The following is a 20,409-nucleotide window of genomic DNA, read 5'->3' on the forward strand; positions in this document are numbered from 1 at the left end:
CTGTTGTCTTTATATTCATCACTTGGAAAGTTTAACGATTTCCCTAATAATTTACTTTGTTGTTCTTGAATTTATGTGTTATATTTGTCTTTTCTGGTTCATAACATCACATTGTGCTACTTTCAACTGGACATTTACTGGTACTTGGCAACACGAAGGGTGCACTGGATTGTAAATCATTGTTAACTTTTTATCTCGCCTGGCTCAAAGGGCCAAGTGAGCTTTTCTGGCGTCCGTCGTCCATCGTCCGTCGTCGTCGTCGTCGTCCGCCGTTTTACAAAAATCTTCTCCTCTGAAAATAACAGGTCAATTTTAACCAAACATTGCCGCAATCCTCATCCTCCTCCTCCTCCTCCTCCTCATCATCATCATCATCATCATCAGTTAAAATCAATATTATTACTATTGTATCATGAAATTAATTAACGCTATGTAATATAGCAATTCAACATTTATTTTTTACCTTGCCCATCTGACATAAATCCGTCATCCAACTGTATTCGAACAGAAACCATGCCTGGATATTTTCCTAGTCCATGTGACACTTCATTGAAGGTTTTGTACCCAACTGTAAGAAGACCAGGATAACACAATACACAAATGAAAACAGTACAGTATGAATTGCATACAAGTCTGAAGCGCGTTTGTTATATATACATTCATCAGGAACGTCAAGCCAAATTATTGATGGCAAAAGATGTACGATAACCGAAACAGTTGAGGGTCGGTTGAAAACAAAACTTTACGACAAAAGAGATGATTTCAGCTTCCAAACTGTGAACTTTCCATTTATATGTAGCAACATTCCAGCAGCGCATGCATACGGAGTATATATCTCCCAATTGATACAATATTATCGGGCTTGCATTTCCTATCATGATTACCTCGATAGAGGATTGCTGCTCACAACGAGACTACTAAACCAAGAGTTCCAAATGGTGAAGTTTAAATCATCCCTTCGTTAAATGTACGGACGTCATTACGAGTTGGTTGACCGTTATGGAATAACTGTTTCACAGATGATATCGGATATGTTCCTTATGTCGTAACTACAATACATTTTCCTTTTCACGAACGTGACCTACCAAATTCAAAATTTAGGGAATGACATGAACTCAAAAAGAAGCGAGACTTTGTGCTTTGATATAACAACGTGTTCAGATACATGTAAAAAGTTAAATAATTGTCATAAATATTCAGTTGACATTTGAGTTTCGAATAAGAAATAAGTAACTATGTTCATGTCCATAGAATATTAGCGATAGATTTTTCCTCTAGTTTTGGTTATCTATCTTATGATATCTACTGACTCGCGATATACCCTACATAAATTAACTCCTAAATTGATCTCATTTGATCAAAATATATATTATGGACATATGCAATACTGAAAAAGGAATGTGCAATGCTAAGAATTTCCTTCGATACAAAAAAAAGAAATAAAGGATTCAGTGTTATCATTTGAATTACTTAAGGTGGTATGGGAGTCTAAAATAAAAATGATAGAATTTGTTCATACTTTGCCAAAATGTAGTATCTATTGATACATGTTCAAAAATATTATAAAAATGATAGGTCACCGTGCATTTTCTCAAGCTACAAGTTGTGACAAAATGACAGATTTTGTATGGATTATACAGGAAAAAACACAATTTTGTGAATAGAAACTAAACAAAATGATAGAATTGTTAAATACTTTAGAAAAAGATAGCTTTCAGACAATGCTTTGAGAATATCAAAAGAAAAGATAGGGTCACCGTACGTTTTTTCCGGCTAAAAGACAAAATAGGAAAATTCCATGTATAGTCCTTCAGAAAATGCACTGTTTTAGAGTTATCTCCCCTTAAAATGCCAATTTGAAAATATTTAAAAACAGCCAAAAATAATCAACACTTGTAACAATATTAATATTTATAAGTTATGTTTTTATAAATTGGTTCTTATAAAATGAAAATTCACATTAAATATCTGCATTCCCGCATCAAATTTTGCTAACTTAATACAAAATACGGACCTTAGATTCTCTGTTTTTTACAATCCAAGACACCCATACCACCTTAATATCTTTTTTGAACACTTTAAGATTATTGTTTAGCTATGAATGCTGTAAATAAGATGAATGACAAATTAAATATATGTTGTTTTTACCCTTTTCAAATTCTGATTAATGATTCTCATACGTTAAACTAGTTGACTGATTGTCTGCAATTTGTGTGCAAAAATGTTCTTTTCGTGAAATTAATATCATGTCATACTATAGATATTGAAGCAGAAACTAAAACACAGTTTCTTAATTTCACAGAATACAACGTTTACTTTTTAGCATTTTTTTGTGTACTGTCCTAAATTAATTTTAGTTATTCATTGTTATTCTGTGATTAAGGTTTAATACCCCTTCTGTAGCCATTTTTGTACAAATTTTTCAAACATCAATTGTATCAAAACTACAGATATAATGAATAATAGAGACAGGCCATTTAGTGCATATACTAGGGGGAAACTTGATGGAATGCATTATAATTTACTGTTTCATTGCCTTTAAAAGAAAAAGAGTACTTTGTTGCAAATAAACCAAGATTTTTATAGAAAATCCACAGCCTTTAATACAGAGATTTTTGTTATAAAATTTGAAACATAGATTACTCACTTGCTTTTCAATGATGTGCTAGTGTTTATTTTTTACAAAAAGTTCTAACCAACCTGTAAATTCCAAAATACCTCGTGCTGAGTCACTAAAGTCGAACACACCTTAAAAGGTGTACTTGATTTGGTCCATATTTTTATTTGTTTTAACCAATAACTACATTAATAAACTTGTTTTAAGGAAATCGATCCTAGCACTGCATGCAATTATCCTATATCTATCAGTCATCAAATTGCCAAATATCACAGTACAAGGATAAAGGCTGTGGATTTTCTATAAAATTTCCATATGTTTAGCATTGAATCAACAGAAGGGTACATAATCCTGAACATGTCGAAATGTACTATTATATTATTTATGTATGTATTTCTATGTCTTTTTGGTGTTCTTGCATTTATTTGTACTGTATTGCCGTCATGTAATGTCATTTTAGTTGTATATCTAACATTACCATAAAGCGTGGAGGTTTGGCCACAAAAACAGGTTCAACCCCCCTTTTTATTCTTAAAATGTCCTGTACCAAGTCAGGAATATGACAGTTGTTAATTGATAGTTCGTTTCTATGTATGTTGCATTGTTGTTTGATTTTGTCGTACCTCAGTTTTCTGTTGTTTCGTTGTTTCCTTTTATAGTTGATGTGTTTACCTCGGTTTTAGTTTGAAAACTCGATTTGTTTTCTCTCAATCCATTAAAGATTTTTGAACAGCGGTAAACTATTACTGCCTTTATTAACTAGTATTCTTTACACAGGCATTGCTCCCTTGATTCAATAATTGAAAAAGATAAAAATTTTATGATAAATTTTTTCCAGGTTTTTGTTAATTCATCGAAACCCAGTAAAATAAAAAAAATACATAACTCAGAGGAAAATTCAAAACGGAAAGTCCATACTCAAATGGCAAAATCAAAAGTTCAAACGAATGGGTAACAACTTTGTATGACAGTCGCATTACATTTTATTATATTATATTGACAACGAGGTGTGAACAAAACAAACAGACATAATAAAATAGGTGAAAAGTCAACATAGCGTTATAATCTTAATTACTAGAAGAGCCGTGGTGTAGTGGTTAGTGCTTCGGACTACTAACACAAAGGTTCCTGGTTCGATTCCCGTTTGGGATGAAAATTTCAGGAACTTAATTTTCGGCTCTCCCTTGACACCATCTGCGAGTATGGTCTCGGGGAAACGATGATAGTCCGTCGGAAGGGGACTATAAATGGCTGACCCGTGTTAAGAGAGAGCCATATCTCTTGCACGTTAAAGACACCCTTGTAGATTTCGAAAAAGAGTAGGCTAATGTCGCTACAAGGCAGCACTCGCACCCGCAAAGTGGAAAGGGATTAATATAAATTGCAAAACTTGTTTCCCAATCCACTATAAATAAATATGTTTAAACTAATTACTAGAAGAAGAAAAAACAAATATGTAATAAGAAACACAAACTAGAGGCTCTAAAGAGCCTGTGTCGCTCACCTTGGTCTATGTGATATTAAACAAAGGACACAGATGGATTCATGACAAAATTGTGTTTTGGTGATGGCGATGTGTTTGTAGATCTTACTTTACTGAACATTCTTGCTGCTTACAATTATCTCTATCTATAATGATTGGCCCAGTAGTTTCAGTGGAAAATGTTAGTAAAAATTTACAAAGTTTATGAAAATTGTTAAAAATTGACTATAAAGGACAATGACTCCTTATGGGGGTAAATTGACCATTTCAATCATGTTGACTTATTTGTAAATCTTACTTTGCTGAACATTATTGCTGTTTACAGTTTATCTCTATCTATAATAATATTCAAGATAATAACCAAAAACAGCAAAATTTCTTTAAAATTACAAATTCAGGGGCAGCAACCCAACAATGGGTTGTCCAATTCATCTGGAAATTTCAGGGCAAATAGATGTTGACCTGATTAACAATTTTATCCCATGTCAGATTTGCTCTAAATGCTTTGGTTTTTGAGTTATAAGCCAAAAACTGTATTTTACCCCTATGTTCTATTTTTAGCCGTGGCAGCCATCTTGGTTGGATGGCCAGGTCACCGGACGACACATTTTTTTAAACTAGATACCCCACAAATGATTGTGGCCAAGTTTGGATTAATTTGGCCCAGTAGTTTCAGAGGAGAAGATTTTTGTAAAAGATTACTAAGATTTACGAAAAATGGTTAAAAATTGACTATAAAGGGAAATAACTCTTAAAGGGGTCAACTGACCATTTTGGTTATGTTGGCTTATTTATAAATCTTGCTTTGCTGAACATTATTGCTGTTTACAGTTTATCTCTATCTATAATAATATTCAAGATAATAACCAAAAACTGTAAAATTTCCTTAAAATTACCAATTCAGGGGCAGCAACCCAACAACGGGTTGTCCGATTCATCTGAAAATTTAAGGGCAGATAGATCTTGACCTGATAAACAATTTTACCCCAGTTAGATTTGCTCTAAATGCTTTGGTTTTTGAGTTATAAGCCAAAAACCACATTTTACCCCTATGTTCTATTTTTAGCCATGGTGGCCATCTTGGTTGGTTGACCGGATCACCGGACACATTTTTTAAACTAGATACCCCACTGATGATTGTGACCAAGTTTGGTTAAATTTGGCTTAGTAGTTTCAGAGGAGAAGATTTTTGTAAAAGTTAACGCCGGACGACGGACGCCGGACGCCAAGTGATGGGAAAAGCTCACTTGGCCCTTCGGGCCAGGTGAGCTAAAAAGGCATAAAGTCAATGAACATTAGCAAAATGAAAGACATTATACAAAAGTTTACCATAACACAATAACAAAACGATAGGAATAAATACTGAGCTGCGTCATATGTAACAAAGAAACACAAAAAAGGCATAACTATATAGACAAAGCACTAAAGTTAAATTGTGAATATTATTTTTTTTGGTAAACACGTTTCCTAGGAGGGACATTCCATACCTACATTTGTTTGATTCATACTAAATCAAGGAAATAACGCTTATGCACAGAATATACTGATAAATTGTTCCCAAAATTTCTTTAATTTAACAAGTTTAAATGCCTAAACGTGTTTTGAGCAAATGAATAGAAACATCGTCCAAGTCAAAACATTAAGGTTCGTTGAAAAATAATTCCTTGTATGATTAAGGTTTACCTGTTTATGTTGTAAAATTAAATCTGGCAAAAAAAACTAATATTTTGATTTGAAAACTCTGTGCATGAGAACTCAATATTCGCGAGATTGAACTTTTGTGATTCATTTAAGAATATAATGATAAATATTTCATTAATTGAACACGGTGTGTACTTTGTATTTATTTTGAAAACTGCATTATATGTTGCACAGTCTTATATCTCAGTCAAATAATTGTAGCGTATACAATAAGGGGATTGGTGTGTATTCCATGTCTAATTGTATGAATATAAGCACTATTTGTGGCTCAGGGACCCATATGAAAATACTTACCACGAAGCTACGTATCGTCTATACGACATAATAAGCGAAAGCTGATCGAAATAGTAATCATTTACCCGTTGTGTCCATACTGAATGTCTTCGAAAAATTTGGTTCTGGAAAATTATTAGCCGTCCACAGTCTAACTCGAACATGTCCACTTGTGGCCCAGATTGTTGATCCTCCGTTATAATATTGTCTAGCCCCTAAAAAAGTCGAATATCAGACAATAATAATACGACACTAAAAGATATGAATATCGCCTAATCATATCAAAATGTTTCTTTTATTCATTTTAGAAATAGTGAATCGGGAGGAAGCTGATACACAATCACTACGTCTTGATTTATATTTCAATAAATGAGTTTAAATCAATCCAATTTCTATAATTTAGTTCCCAATGACTGTGTTTCATATTCTATATATTAACAAAATCTGTCATGTTGTATAACTGAAAAAAATTACTTAAAGGGGCATTTTAGCTGTCAAATATTTATTTACCGATGTGACTAAATTTCTCATTAATTTTTTTATGTTGAATAAACGATTTACAATACATTGGCTCGATAATATAGACCCTCATTTTGTTATAATGTTAACCTACACGCTATATAATTAACCACCGAAGACTGCCTACGATCATTTAACCCAATATTAACATACACATACATATAAATTGATAGCAAACTGTCTTATTGGATTATTTTTAGGTTTGTTTGCTTTCTTGTAATATGTTAATCGTCTTTTTTTATATACTTTTACAAAAATGAGTTTTCGTGGATCTAATCAGTCAAACACAGGGTTTGCCTTAGTTTCATTTTCACTGTTGACATTTTTTTTCCATTTAATAATTGAACAGGGCGCATGCATACGTATTTAACAACTTTCACTAAGGGTTAAAAAGAAGTTCACAAGAATACTCATTCAGTTAAGTCGAATATTCACTTGCAAGTGAATTATTCATCATTGATGATTGATAGCTTATTTTGACAAAATTTAACTAAACTGGATGCTAAAAGCGAATTAATATTTCACTTTTTTACTTTCATAAATGTTTCATGATATCATTATTTTATTTTTAAATCTCGTAGATTATGCCCCTTTAAAAGTTACCAACTTAATATTGTAGTAATATTTTTGAATATTGTCTTTATAATTATGTAGTACTATCATTAATTTCAGCACAAACCTAATCTTGAACTAAAACCTTTTTTTTTTTTTTTAAATTTTTAGATATTTTTAGAAATTTAAATGTGCCATTTTGTGCGTTGATCTCTTCGGCTAACATATAATACGTTGTTCGGCTGTGCCTTTTTTATGTGATGATTTAGGTTGTTTTACGTATTCCTTTTTATTCTTTAGTTAGTCACCACTTCGGTGGTAACATGTATATATATTATATAGTCATTTTATCAAATTTACTGTTTGAAAAGTTTGAATTATTCTAAACACTGAGGATTTTCTTATCCCAGGCAGATAACATAGCCGTATTTGGCACAACTTTTTGGAACTTTTGATCCTTAATGCTCTTCGACTTTGTAATTGTTTTGGGTCTTGATTTTTTTAATCTGAGCGTCACTGATCGGTCTTGTGTAAACGAGGTGTGCGTCTGGCGTATTAAATTATAAGCCTGGTACATTTTGATAGCTATTATTTGTGTGTTTCTCTGTCCTGTAAGTTCTCCCATTTATTTGTATTGTAGTCCTGTCATGTAAAGTTGTCATCTTAATTTTATATTTAATATTGTCATAGAAGCGGGAGGTTTGGATAGCCATAAAACCAGGTTCAACCCACTATTTTTTTAAATGTCCTGTACCAAGTCAGTAAAATGGCTATTGTTATAATATAATTCGTTTCTGTGTGTGTTACATTTCAGTGTTGTGTTTCTGTTGTGTCATTGTAACCCTCTTATATTTGATTAGTTTCCCTCAGTTTTAGTTGGTAACACCCGGATTTGTTTGTTTTTTCTCAATCGATTTATGAATTTCGAACAGCGGTTTACTACTGTTGCCTTTATTTACTTTTTAATGTGTTAATACAGAATTGTAATTAAACTCATCATAGATACCAGGACTAAATTTAGTACATACGCCGACGCGCGTTTCGTCTACGAATTATTCATCAGTGACGAAAGTTATAAGTATTGATTTATTAACAGATATGGTTGTACATTTTTATTTTTGTGTAAATAAATTGCATGCATCATTTAAATTCTTATCTATATTTACAGAATAAGCGACAAATTAAATACTTATTATTTAATAAATCACGATTTGAGAGCGAATGGCAAAAACATAATACATGGTACGATGACCTATAGTTGTTTATGTCTGTGTCATTTTGATCTCTTGTGGATAGTTGTCTCATTGGCCATCATACCACATCTTCTTTTAAGGAGAATTTTCAAACCATGCATAAACCAGAAACATATGTATACCAACAATACCACAGTAAATATGTGTACTTTGAACGGTACGTAAATTTGGAACTTAATCTGTTGTAACTGAAAGGCTGTCTAAACTTGACAAAATTTTACTCCGAAATGGAATAAATTTTAATCGGTTTCACAAGATATTAATATTAAAAAATAATGAAATATGATTGTGTTTTCTAAAAGTTGAAAGTCGTCTTTCAGAAGAAAATTATTGAAGAGAATAACTGACAAAATATTCTTCACATTTAAAGTTAGCACAAATTATGATACCAAACCTGTATAGGCAATTCCAACATCAGCGTTAGAATCTCTCCCATCCGGTGTGATTAACCTGACGATCTCTGTGTCATATATATAAACAATCCCTCCGTATGATAAACCTATATCATCGTCCCTCTGAGCAGCTCCAGTTCCGGTGAAAATATAATCTACTCCTTCCTTAGTTACACGTATCTGAACATCGACCTTAGCTGGATATACTCCGAGGTTGTGTGGTATATCTATAGTACTTTCTATTGAAATAACTCTCCAGCTACTCTCGAAAGAAGGTCTATTCAAAGCTTTGATGATAAGGGCTTAAAGATAAAAGCAATAAGTTTTGGTTTTTCTTTATCAAACTACAAATGACTGTTTACTGTTAATTCATCTGTCTAATTTAAAGCCACTAAGTATGGGAAATTGTACGCCGAATTGTAGCAGTAATTTTATCAAAGATTAAGCAAAATGTTAATGTATACAATACACTAGACATGCAACACCAGGAAACCAAATTAGACATCCAAATTCAAACGGTCTTCAAGATGATTCAAACTGACAAGAAAATATCAGCCATAACCCCGAAAAACTGGAAGAGGCGTGAAAATGAGTGAAATATATTTCTGATTTGGGACAAACATTACTAAACTCTCACAAGAACAAAAAAATTATGATATAAACAGTAAATAGTTATAAAAATAAAATAAAGAGACATACTGTGTAATACGTTTAATAAACACATCTTAATCTAATATAAATTTTGATTGATGGAATACCAGTATCATGCAACATAGACAAATAATATAACGTGTTTTGTGCTTTCGGGATGTACAAATGTGAGGTATTGGACTTTGTGTCAGATGTTCAGACTCCTTGGTTTTTTCCCAACGATACAAGGTTACGTAAAATATTTTCCCCCATAACACCAAGTTATCTTTTCATATGAGACTTAATAGCTCATAATAGTCATTTACCAAAATTTAAGCAGATTCTAGATTTTTTTCTTTTGATTAGATTAAATTCCGAGTCAGCCTTTTCCCCGCCATATTTAAAAAAACAAAAACTCGAAAACGCCTCCATGACCTATCAATATTTTTAGCTTATTTTGTTCCTTAATAACTTATGCTGTTCCAACTTATAATAACAATTTTAAATTCTTGATTTTTTTTAATTTCAACTGAATACATCCTTAACGTCTTTTTATTTTAAGACAAATAGCTGAAAACGAGTATTAATACTGACAAATCTTTGAGTTGCATTTTGAACTATTTTGTACTGTTGTCTTCTTATGCGATATCTTCTGACTAGAAGTCAGCGATTCTGTGTTGACATTAGCTATCATTGATATGGTCATATAATCATAAATTAACTGTTTACAAAACTTTTTTGAAATACTATATATATATTAAGGCCTTTCTACCTCAGGAATAAATTACCTTGGCTACATTTGACAAACATGTTAGGAATATTTTGTCCTCAATGCTCTTCAACTTCGTACTTTAGTCGGCCTTTTTATTTTATTTTTTTCATTCGAGCGTCTCTGATGAGTCTAGTGTAGACTAAACGAAAAGTCTGGTGAAAGTACAAAATTTTAATCCTAACAACTAGGATAAGTTTATTCTGAATTATGAACAACACATGTATACTCTGTTATACATGTGTTGTTTATAATTCAGAATAAACTACTTTTTTGAATTTTGGATCCTAATGCTCTTCAAATAAATACTTGATTGGCTTTAAAAATATTTTGATTTGAGCGTCACTGATGAGTCTTATGTAGACGAAACGCGCGTCTGGCGTACTAAATTATAATCCTGGTACCTTTAATAACTATATTTACACCACTGGGTCGATGCCACTGCTGGTGGACGTTTTGTCCCCGAGGGTATCACCGGCCCAGTAGTCAACACTTCGGTGTTGTCATGAATATCAATAATGTGGTCATTGTTATAAATTTCCTGTTTACAAAACTTTGAATTTTTGGAAAAACTAAGGATTTTCTTATCCCAGGCATAGATTACCTTAGCACTATTTGGCACAACTTTTTGGAATTTTGGATCCTAATGCTCTTCAACTTTGTACTTGTTTGGCTTTATAAATATTTTGATATGAGCGTCACTGGTGAGTCTTATGTAGACGAAACGCGCGTCTGGCGTACTAAATTATAATCCTGGTACCTTTGATAACTATATATATATGTATATGTACGATCGACAAAGTACGGTAACTGTACATCTGTGACTGGTTATAGTTGAATTTATGTTTTTTGGCGGGTATTATAAGACATAACATATGCGGATTCAGGGGTGGATTGGGGAGGTTGGAGTGGGGGCTTATTTGAAAACATTTTCAGTAGACGATATGGTGAACAATGTAATTTAAATCTACAAAAAAAAAGTATAGCTCTTTAGCAGGTTTTTGAATTTGTTTGGATTTTATTTTAAACTCTTTTCATTTACAATAAAATTGCGAATGGGAATTGGGAATGTGTCAAAGAGACAACAACCCAACCATAGAATAGACAACAACAGAAGGTCACCCATAGGTCTTCAATGCAGAGAGAAACTCCCGCACCCGGAGGCGTCCTTCACCTGGCCCCTTAACAAATAGATATACTAGTTGTTTGTTATTTTAGCAAAATAACAAAATAAAGAAAAATGTATGTGATGCACAAAATGTGTTTCGGTTATAAAATGGAAATAACAAATTCATTTAAAGGGAAGTGACAAGAACAATAATTTTCAGTTCGAAAAAATTATTCCCATACATAAATATTAATTAAGGAGAAACTTTATTGAAAACCTATTTAAAACAAACCAAAAAAAATATAAGGAGCCTATTGCATAAAGCAAGAAAAACTGATCACGCAGAGGTCACAATTTCATACCTCCGCTCAATTTATATTAGATATTGCAAAATAATTGATGACTTTGTATAAATTGTATATAGTAATAAAATTGCACAGTGTTTATAACATCTATTTTCCAAAAATTACAAAATAACAATTATGGAACACAACAAAAATATTATCTGTAAATTATATATGTATATATTATATGTTTCGTATAAGCATTGTTGTAATTGAAAAAGTTGAAGTCTTTCGATCTTTTCTCTCTATTTTTCAATATATAAAGATACATTACAAGTTTATAAAGTAAATGCTCACCACAGTAAATAATGTACGCATAAACAACTACTGTTAATCCAAATATCCTGTCCATCGCTAGTTGAACGCTGAGACAAGACTATATAAAAGATAAAGATACTGGTATCTGGAGACTGTTAAAAGACACCAATTCAAAAATTGTGCAGTGTGCATATAAATTTTCAAATATAAAAAAAAACACGTTTTACAATTTATAACAAAAAATACTTAAGTTGAAAATTTGGTCCAAAATCAGGAGAACGATCTTAATAGCGAATGTATTTACATTAATATTGGTACCATTGATTTTAAGTTTAAATTGAAAACAATGTTTTTCTAAAACACTCCAAAACGTGTTCTGATGATAAAAAGTATTTAATAGAAACTCTGCTGTACATATTAATTTAATGTTGTTGCACTTATGATGCTTTTAAAAGCATGTTTTATATAAGTTCTTGATAAAAGCGTACAAATTACTTTTATGTGTCTTTATTATTTATAACCTCAATACTCATTACGTAACCATTTTGTGACATTTAAGGAGCATTAGTAACCTGGTAACGAGATGTTATATGAAAAATAGCATATGATTTTTTTTTTGTTCAATAATAAATTCAAGTGAAATAGTGAAATAATAATTCGCTTTTAGCAACAGTTAGTTCAATTTTGGGGTCTCACTAATTAGCGACAACAAGCGTCAAGAAGCAACAACAAGCGTCAACAAGCGACAAGAAGCGACAACAAGAATTATTTTAGCGACAAGAAGACTATTTAGCGACAAGAAAACATTTTTTTTTTTTATTAGATATAAATAAATTTGTATTTAATGTTTTTTTTTTAAATATACGAGCAGATATGTCTAATTAAAATGTTTTATTATATAGATAGACGAAGAAAGGAAACATTTGTGAGGAAGAAAGAGATTGTGAAGTTTATATTAGTATATTGGTAGATGAAGAAATTAAACATTTGTGAAGAAGAAAGAGATTGAGCTTCTTTTTTTTATTTTTAAATATGAAGAATATGTATAAGATAATGTATGTATCTGTTTTCATCAAAGTCAAAGTATGAATAAACGAATGGAGATATATATGGAGCGGGCAGAATGGAATATAATATGTTGATTCATTTGCTTAATACTATGCTCTAAGTGTACTCTTGTTATGTCAATTCGATGCTTTATTTGTAGAACTCTCAGCCACGCTTTGCCATCTTTATTATTTAAGCGTGTTTCCAGACCCCACGACGAGGACGTGGTTCTACCTTGGGGTCCATATAATTTTTTTTTTTTTTTTAATTATTTTTAGTCATTATATAGTAATATGTACATTCCTATCTAACATAATATTTATACATTTTGTACATGGTGGTCCCATTTTGATAAGCCGTAGATTTTTACCACTAAGGTTCACTGTATTTTTGCCCTTTTTGAAGTTGTAGTTTTAGCATTTTTAATACGTTTCCGTTGGCAAGGTTTACGTGCATATGTACTTGTTTTGGGGATTGTCAGCCCACCATCTGTTGAAGTGGTGGACTCTGGGATTGCGTTCAACTTTCTCCCATGAGTCAAGAATTTTTGCAATGCAAAGCAAAAGCCTTTTCTTTCTCCGATTTAATCTGCCATAGAGCTTTTGTGCATTGAAAATGGCTTACTGAGGAGCTTAGCTCAAAGTCTCCATGTCCATAAAGTGCGCCATTGACAAGACTTTCTTGCAACTTTATTTCTTTGTGAATTTTATTAATTAACTCTGGAAGTTTCTCAGGCTTCCAATCTTGATTTAGTTTCAAGATGTGATTGATTGATTCACAATTATTGTTTTTCCATTGCAATGGAATTCTCGACTCTGTTTTTCGAGCATTGTACACGTAATCCCTTATAGTAGGAATAACTTTTTGCGTAAGATATGGACCAACGAGGTCTTCATATTTTCTTTCAATATCAGTAACCTTAGTGGAAAAATCTACCGTCGTATCTGCTTCTATCAGACCGTTATCCCCAAATAAGTCTGATAAAATTTGTTTTGCGTTCTTGTCATTAACGCCGACCTTTGTTCTCAAATGCCTTGTAACATTTTCACTCTCAAGTGCCTTGTGCACAATGTGAGTTCAGATGTTGGAAAACTGTCTTTGATAGCTTTTACTAAAGCCTTTTTCTCATCTGAACCAATCACAAGATTGCTATAACTAACCAAATAAGCTAAGAAGCATTGCTTGTGAATTATTCCTTGCAAGTGAATAATTCAACCTCATTGAATTTGAATTCATGTGACCTTCAATGTAACCCCTCAACTACAATTTGGTTATGCATGTTAAAGCCATGATCGTAGATGAAAAGGAAATGTCAACATTGAAAGTGAAACACAAAGGTGAACCATTTCATTGACTAATTCGAACCACTAAATAACATACTTATAGAGGTAAAACGATGATTAACTTATTTTCTTAACTATAACATGAAATCAAACAGACCTAGACTGAGAGAACATAATCTTAATAGCGGAGAGCAAAATTAACGGATATTGCTCACTTCTTTTCTTTCTTCCTCAGAACATCCTGCATGAAGTCAGCCTCATAAGAATAAAGGAACAAGTCATCAAGAAGAGGGGTACAATTGGTTCCCACGTGAATGCCAATAGTTTGTCCTTCAAACGTAACAAATATGTTGTCAATCAAGAAATCAAGCATTTTGATAATGTCAGTTTCAGAGAATTTTTTGTTTGAATTAGAGTGAATTTTTACAAAGTAGGATTTATCCCTCCCTAAGACAAGATACTTGTATTTACGTTGGCCCTTTTTATTTTTTTTGTATGAAACAAAGCAATACCTACTCTTTCAATTTGTCTTTAAGTTTTGAATGGGGAATACTTGTGAGAAGTGTAGAAAAGTCAAACATTTTAATTGTATTGCAAGGTAAAAAGAGTGTTAGATTGTGTGTACTCTAAAAGATCCTTGGAATTTTTTGGTATTCACATCTGAGTGATTCACGCAATCTCTAGAATAGGTAGTTTCACAATAACTTTGAAGCGCCCGGCTTTGATTACTGATAAAATTGATGTTAATAATTTAGAAAGAAGTTTCGTGGAGCATTTGGAATACCCAGCAATACACCGTTGTTTGTAAGGACACTTGTTTTGTTTATGTATCTAATACAGTGATGGAAGATCCAGTTCTTTGTCTTTGGTTGAAATTCCCAAGGAACATAGAACATATGATTATTCAGGATTTACTCTTTAGTTAGTGTTGTGGGGTATATGTTGAGTTTCCAAGTGAATTGTCAATACCTAGTTCATGTATCAAGCAGTTTATGTAATGAGATTTACACCCCAAACTAAGCTGTTTTTCGGCCTTATCAGCAAGGACAACATATTGTCATGGAGGTAGGACAAGTGTTTTATCACATTTGTTTTGGTTTTTTTTAAATTGTCGAAGTCATTGCATGAAAAATATGATGATGTCCACTCTATTACAGCTTGTAACATTTTTTCTTTTGTTTGTTAACAAGATTGATCGTTTATATAAATATACAGTATTAATTTCCATTGTTTAACGCAAGCGTACATTTTAGATAAATAAATTGATTGAACTTCGATTCCTTATTTGTGCATTAAAAATTGGTATGTATCATTAATTTCATTTGTTTACAACTCTGTCTTGTATTGTTCTGGTCGTACTATTGCAAATATTATATTTCATGACTGTATCATGTGTTTCCATCAGTTTACCATAGAACTAGCACATGGTTAGGTTTGAAATTAATGGTAAACCCTAGTTTTTAGTGCCTACCGTTATAATTTATTGACATAACTGCACGACTCGATTCTCTATTGATAGTGGTAAGATAATAAAATTAACGGTACCAATTTTCTTGCACCAGATGCGCATTTCGACAATACCTGTCTCTTCAGTGATGCTCGTGGCCAAAATATTTGAAATCCAAAGCTTATATAAAAGATGAAGAGCTATAATCCAAAAGGTCCAAAAAGTATAGCCAAATCCGTTGAAGGAATCATTGCAAAGAATCCTGTTAAACTTTTGTGAAAGACGGTTTTAATTTTGCAGTGTTGGGAGAAATATGTTCTATTTTGAAGCAATTGTAGTGACCTGCAATACAAGTACCGTTCCGTTTGAGTTTAGTTATATGTCTTGTGTTTCTGTCTCTGACCTAGGTTTTCTGTATTTGGCATGTGTAGTACATCATGACATAAGACATTGTTACGTGTACTATGATGAACTTTCGTGCAGGACTGCTGTGTATATTTTTGACATGGAACTATTGACCAGAATATGACTTTTTGACTCTTGACCTATGCACGTTGGGAACGTGTGTGTCATCGGGATACAGTGTGTATATTACCTTGCCTCAATGTACAACTTGTATTTTTTGTTTGAATTAAATGAGGAATTGTCTGATTGGCACTCATACCACATCTTATATCTATTTTAGATATATAAAGATATATTTGTTAGTTTTGTGTAGCACGATTACCCTTTCCTCAAAATCTGCTTTGTGTTTTTTTTATAAGGAACTCTTGACCAGACAATGACTTTTTGACACTTGACCTCTTCATATTGGGTGTGTCTCTTGGTATGATTACCTTGACGACAAGTCAGGAGTCTCTGATTTTTGTTGATCTTGTATGTTTTTAATTGTAAGTTCAGTTTTATGTTTTGGAGTTTGAACTAGTACACACTTTGTTTTGGGATCATCTGAAGCCCGCCTCCGGTTTTCACGCTTTGTTGAAGACCCATTGGTGGCCTTCGACTGCTTTCTGCTCTTTTGTCATGTTAATGTCTCTTTTATACATGTACATTCCACATTTTCATTCCCAATTTTTAAGAATGTTAGGTTCAAATGAAAACTAAATCCTTTAATTTCCGTGAAAAATTTGAGCTTGTCTCATTGGAGTCTAAGTGTGACGCGGGATTGATGACTTTTTGTAAGCGTTACACGTGAAAGTCAAATTATTGTGCCGTGAAAACGGGAATTGAAATCTAGCGGGACACGGGAATTTACAAAAAATGAGAATTGCTTACGTACATAGTGTAAGCGGGATATGGGAGTCTGACAAAACAGTAAGCGGGATCCGGGATCAGAACCCCAACGAGACCCCAATTAGAGAGAACATTTACTGCCAGTTGTGATAGATAATGCAAAATGTTTTAATCAGTTTACCTTAGATTTCATTTCATTTCATGGACATGCAGATATGGATAGTCTGTTTTTACATCTTAAAAATTCACACAGAAGGTATACGTATATCAATAAACTGAACTCAATGCACAGAACCTTTAAAGTGCACTTAGACAGAGAGCTCAATCTAGTGAAACACTTTGTTATGCTGGTCACATGTACATGAAACTTGAAATATCGTTGTCTGTTACCAAACTGCACCGAGATCCTGAAAAAATATGCAAGTTAATTTTAGTAGTAGAATTCAATGGAAGTAAATAAGCTGTTAATAAATGTTAAATATGTAAATGGGCCACATATGCCCCTGCTTTTGAAAAAAAACATCAGTAAACGTCCACATATAGATGCAGGATTTACGTTATTTTGACCGTTTTGTGACCATAAGCATTATGTATAAGTTTCAAAATATTTGGTTAAGGCAAACTGAAGTTGAAGAACGGTAACAACAGATTTAACACTGTTCTATCGTAAGACTCCGTGTTGACATTTGTATCATTGGTACTCGTACCACATCTTACATCTAATGACTCATGAACAGTAAAGTGACGCCACCCAATATCGAACTTCATAGATTTGTAATTGGGTAATAAGCATTGCGTATAAGGTTTATAACGTTAATTGAGTAAAACTTATTTAAGAGAACGGAAACGGAAAATTCCGCATTTTCTATGTTTTTATAGGGACACGAATTCTCATAAACGGTAAAAGTGACGCTACCAAATTTCAAATTTTATTTTGTGTTGTGTGGTAATAAGCATTGTCCCAGGTTAGGGGGTGGTGGGGATCCCTTATTCGGTATGTATGTGCCTGTCGCATGTCAGGAACCTGTAATTCAGTGTTTGTCGTTTGTTTATGTGTTACATATTTGTTTTTCGTTCATTTTTTGTTCATGAATTTGTCCGTTTCTATTCTCGTTTGAATTGTTTTACATTGTCATTTCGGTACCTTTTATGAGTGACTATGAGGTATGACCTTTGCTCATTGTTGAAGACCGTATTGTGACCTATAGTTGTTAATTCCTGTGTCATCTGATCTCTTGTGCAGAGTTCTCATTGGCACTCAAGCCATATAAGGTAAAGGTAGGGCCGGCTCCCGTTAACAAATTTAACCCCGCCTTATTCTGTTTGTATGTGCCTGTCCCAAGTCAGGAGCCTGTAATTCAGTGATAGTTGTTTGTTTATGTGTTACATATTTGTTTTTTGTACATAAATTAGGCCGTTAGTTCTCTCGTTTGAATTGTTTTTCATTGTCATTTCGTAGCCTTGTATAGCTATTGTGTATGGACTTTGCACATTGTTGAAGGCCATATGGTGACCTATAGTTGTTCTGAGTCATTTGGTCTCTTGTGGAGATATCTCATTGACACTTATGCCACATTTTCTTTTTTATATTGTGTATAAGTTTTGTAGTATTTCCCAATATTGGTGGAGGCAAACTAAAGTTAGGAGAACGGGACTCATTTTTTGGTATGTTCGGGAAGGACGGCCTAGGGTAACACCTTATGCCTCTCCACTATGGCACCAACACTGAAGTTCCGAGGCTATTGTGCTGGTAATACTAATCCCACTGGCACTGTCATTAACACACACAAGAATTGTATAGCTTATTTTTCAACGAATTAAAGGCTTACAAACTTAAATTGATCATCTCTTTCTTTTTATATGTCTTTTAACATTTTGTTTTGAACAAAACGATTTGTTACATTTACTTCACATGTATAATTTTTCTATCAAATCTAGCATTATTACAAAGCCAATTAAATAAAATTCAGTCGAACTTGAAAATAAATATGCAATCATTCAAATATATATGCAAGTCGTTAACTGGTCAAGTGGCTAGATGCGCATATCGTCGGCAAATTGAAAAACAATGTCGTTTTAAAACTTCTAGAAATATTAACGGAAATAAGGGATGAGTAAAGAAAAATAAATGAAAACAGAACGCCTGAATTAAATAAAAGATGTTCGATATACTGTATATTTCAGTTTATTTTTAAAATCTATACGATGCTTTATTTTTATCTAGTTTCCTAATGAAAATAATTAAAAGAGAAGATAAATACCTTACAGCTTTACCGCCGATGCTGAAATGTTTAATGTTATAAAACAATTTTAGCGTCTTTGACCTTCTTTATCTTTTTATTCGGATACTTGCGGTTATCATCTCCAAGTTCAACGGGAACATTAGAATGATCTAGAATATAACCCAGATTGAACCAAAAAGTTGGGTTGCTATGACCAAAAAACCCGGATGTTGAACCAGTTTCCATGGTTTTCGAACCAAAGAACCAAGGTTCAGAACCAAAAAACTCAGATGGAACCAAGGTTTAGAACCAGAGTGCCCGGATAGAACCTAATTGCATTCAGAATTCTCTTGACTTTTTATACCTTCAACGTATTTTCCAAATCATTTATTTATTTAGTATATAATATAATAATTAACCACGTTATGTAAACTGCTTAGTAAAAGAATAAAATATAAACAATTTTTTTCCAATTATGACATTGATGCCGAATTCGAACCAGCTGTAAATTCCTGACTTGTAGCTTTTGAGATGTAACACAAACACTGTTTTTGTACCCTTATTAAAGTTATAAGAATTTTACTTAGCAGTGTTTATGCCCCACCTACGATAGTAGAGGGGCATTATGTTATCTGGTCTGTGCGTCCGTTCGTCCGTTCGTCTGTCCCGCTTCAGGTTAAAGTTTTTGGTCAAGGTAGTTTTCGATGAAGTTGAAGTCCAATCGACTTCAAACTTAGTATACATGTTCCCTATGATATGATCTTTTTAATTTTAATGCCAAATTAGAGGGTTTACCCCAATTTCACGGTCCACTGAACATAGAAAATGATAGTGCGAGTGGGGCATTCGTGTACTGGGGACACATTCTTGTTATTTGATATTTTCAATGAACATCCATCCAATTCATATCTTTAAGAAAGGAAATCAAAAACTTCAAACTGTTTAATACTAAACAAATCCTATTTAAAAGCAATTTATTGATTGCACCATTTGTTTAGAAATGTTTGTTTTACTTTGTTAATTAACATAAGTGTCTTTAAATACCTTATAATCAGGTTGTCTTTCTATATTGATAATTAAATGCTTTCGATGTTATAAAATAAAATACAAACATTCTATTTGATTTCACTTAGACTCATCTTTGATTCTTTTTGTCTTAATTTCAGTTCAAATATTTTAGATACAAAATTCATGCCATAGAAATGTATTTTAGGTAAAGAGCGGACTTTCCATATTTGTACAATAGACAAAGACATATACAACATACTAGTCAATGAA

The 20,409-nt window shown here is 32.6% G+C and overlaps 1 protein-coding gene across 1 annotated transcript in view; it reads right to left on the minus strand.

Annotated features, from left to right (window-relative positions):
* Positions 1–19,202, minus strand: part of LOC139491257 (uncharacterized) — a 34,365-nt gene extending 15,163 nt beyond the window's left edge. The window contains exons 1-5 of the mRNA XM_071278788.1: positions 19,171–19,202; positions 17,091–17,316; positions 11,939–12,017; positions 8,793–9,092; positions 6,161–6,289 (exon numbers count right to left, since the gene is read on the minus strand). Coding sequence (XP_071134889.1) covers positions 6,161–6,289; positions 8,793–9,092; positions 11,939–12,017; positions 17,091–17,102 — 520 coding nt within the window. The 5' untranslated portion in view covers positions 17,103–17,316; positions 19,171–19,202. The remainder of the gene's footprint in view (positions 1–6,160; positions 6,290–8,792; positions 9,093–11,938; positions 12,018–17,090; positions 17,317–19,170) is intronic.
* Between the last annotated feature and the right edge of the window lie 1,207 nt (positions 19,203–20,409).

Source organism: Mytilus edulis, chromosome 10, assembly GCF_963676685.1.
Source record: "Mytilus edulis chromosome 10, xbMytEdul2.2, whole genome shotgun sequence".
Lineage (NCBI taxonomy): Eukaryota > Metazoa > Mollusca > Bivalvia > Mytilida > Mytilidae > Mytilus > Mytilus edulis.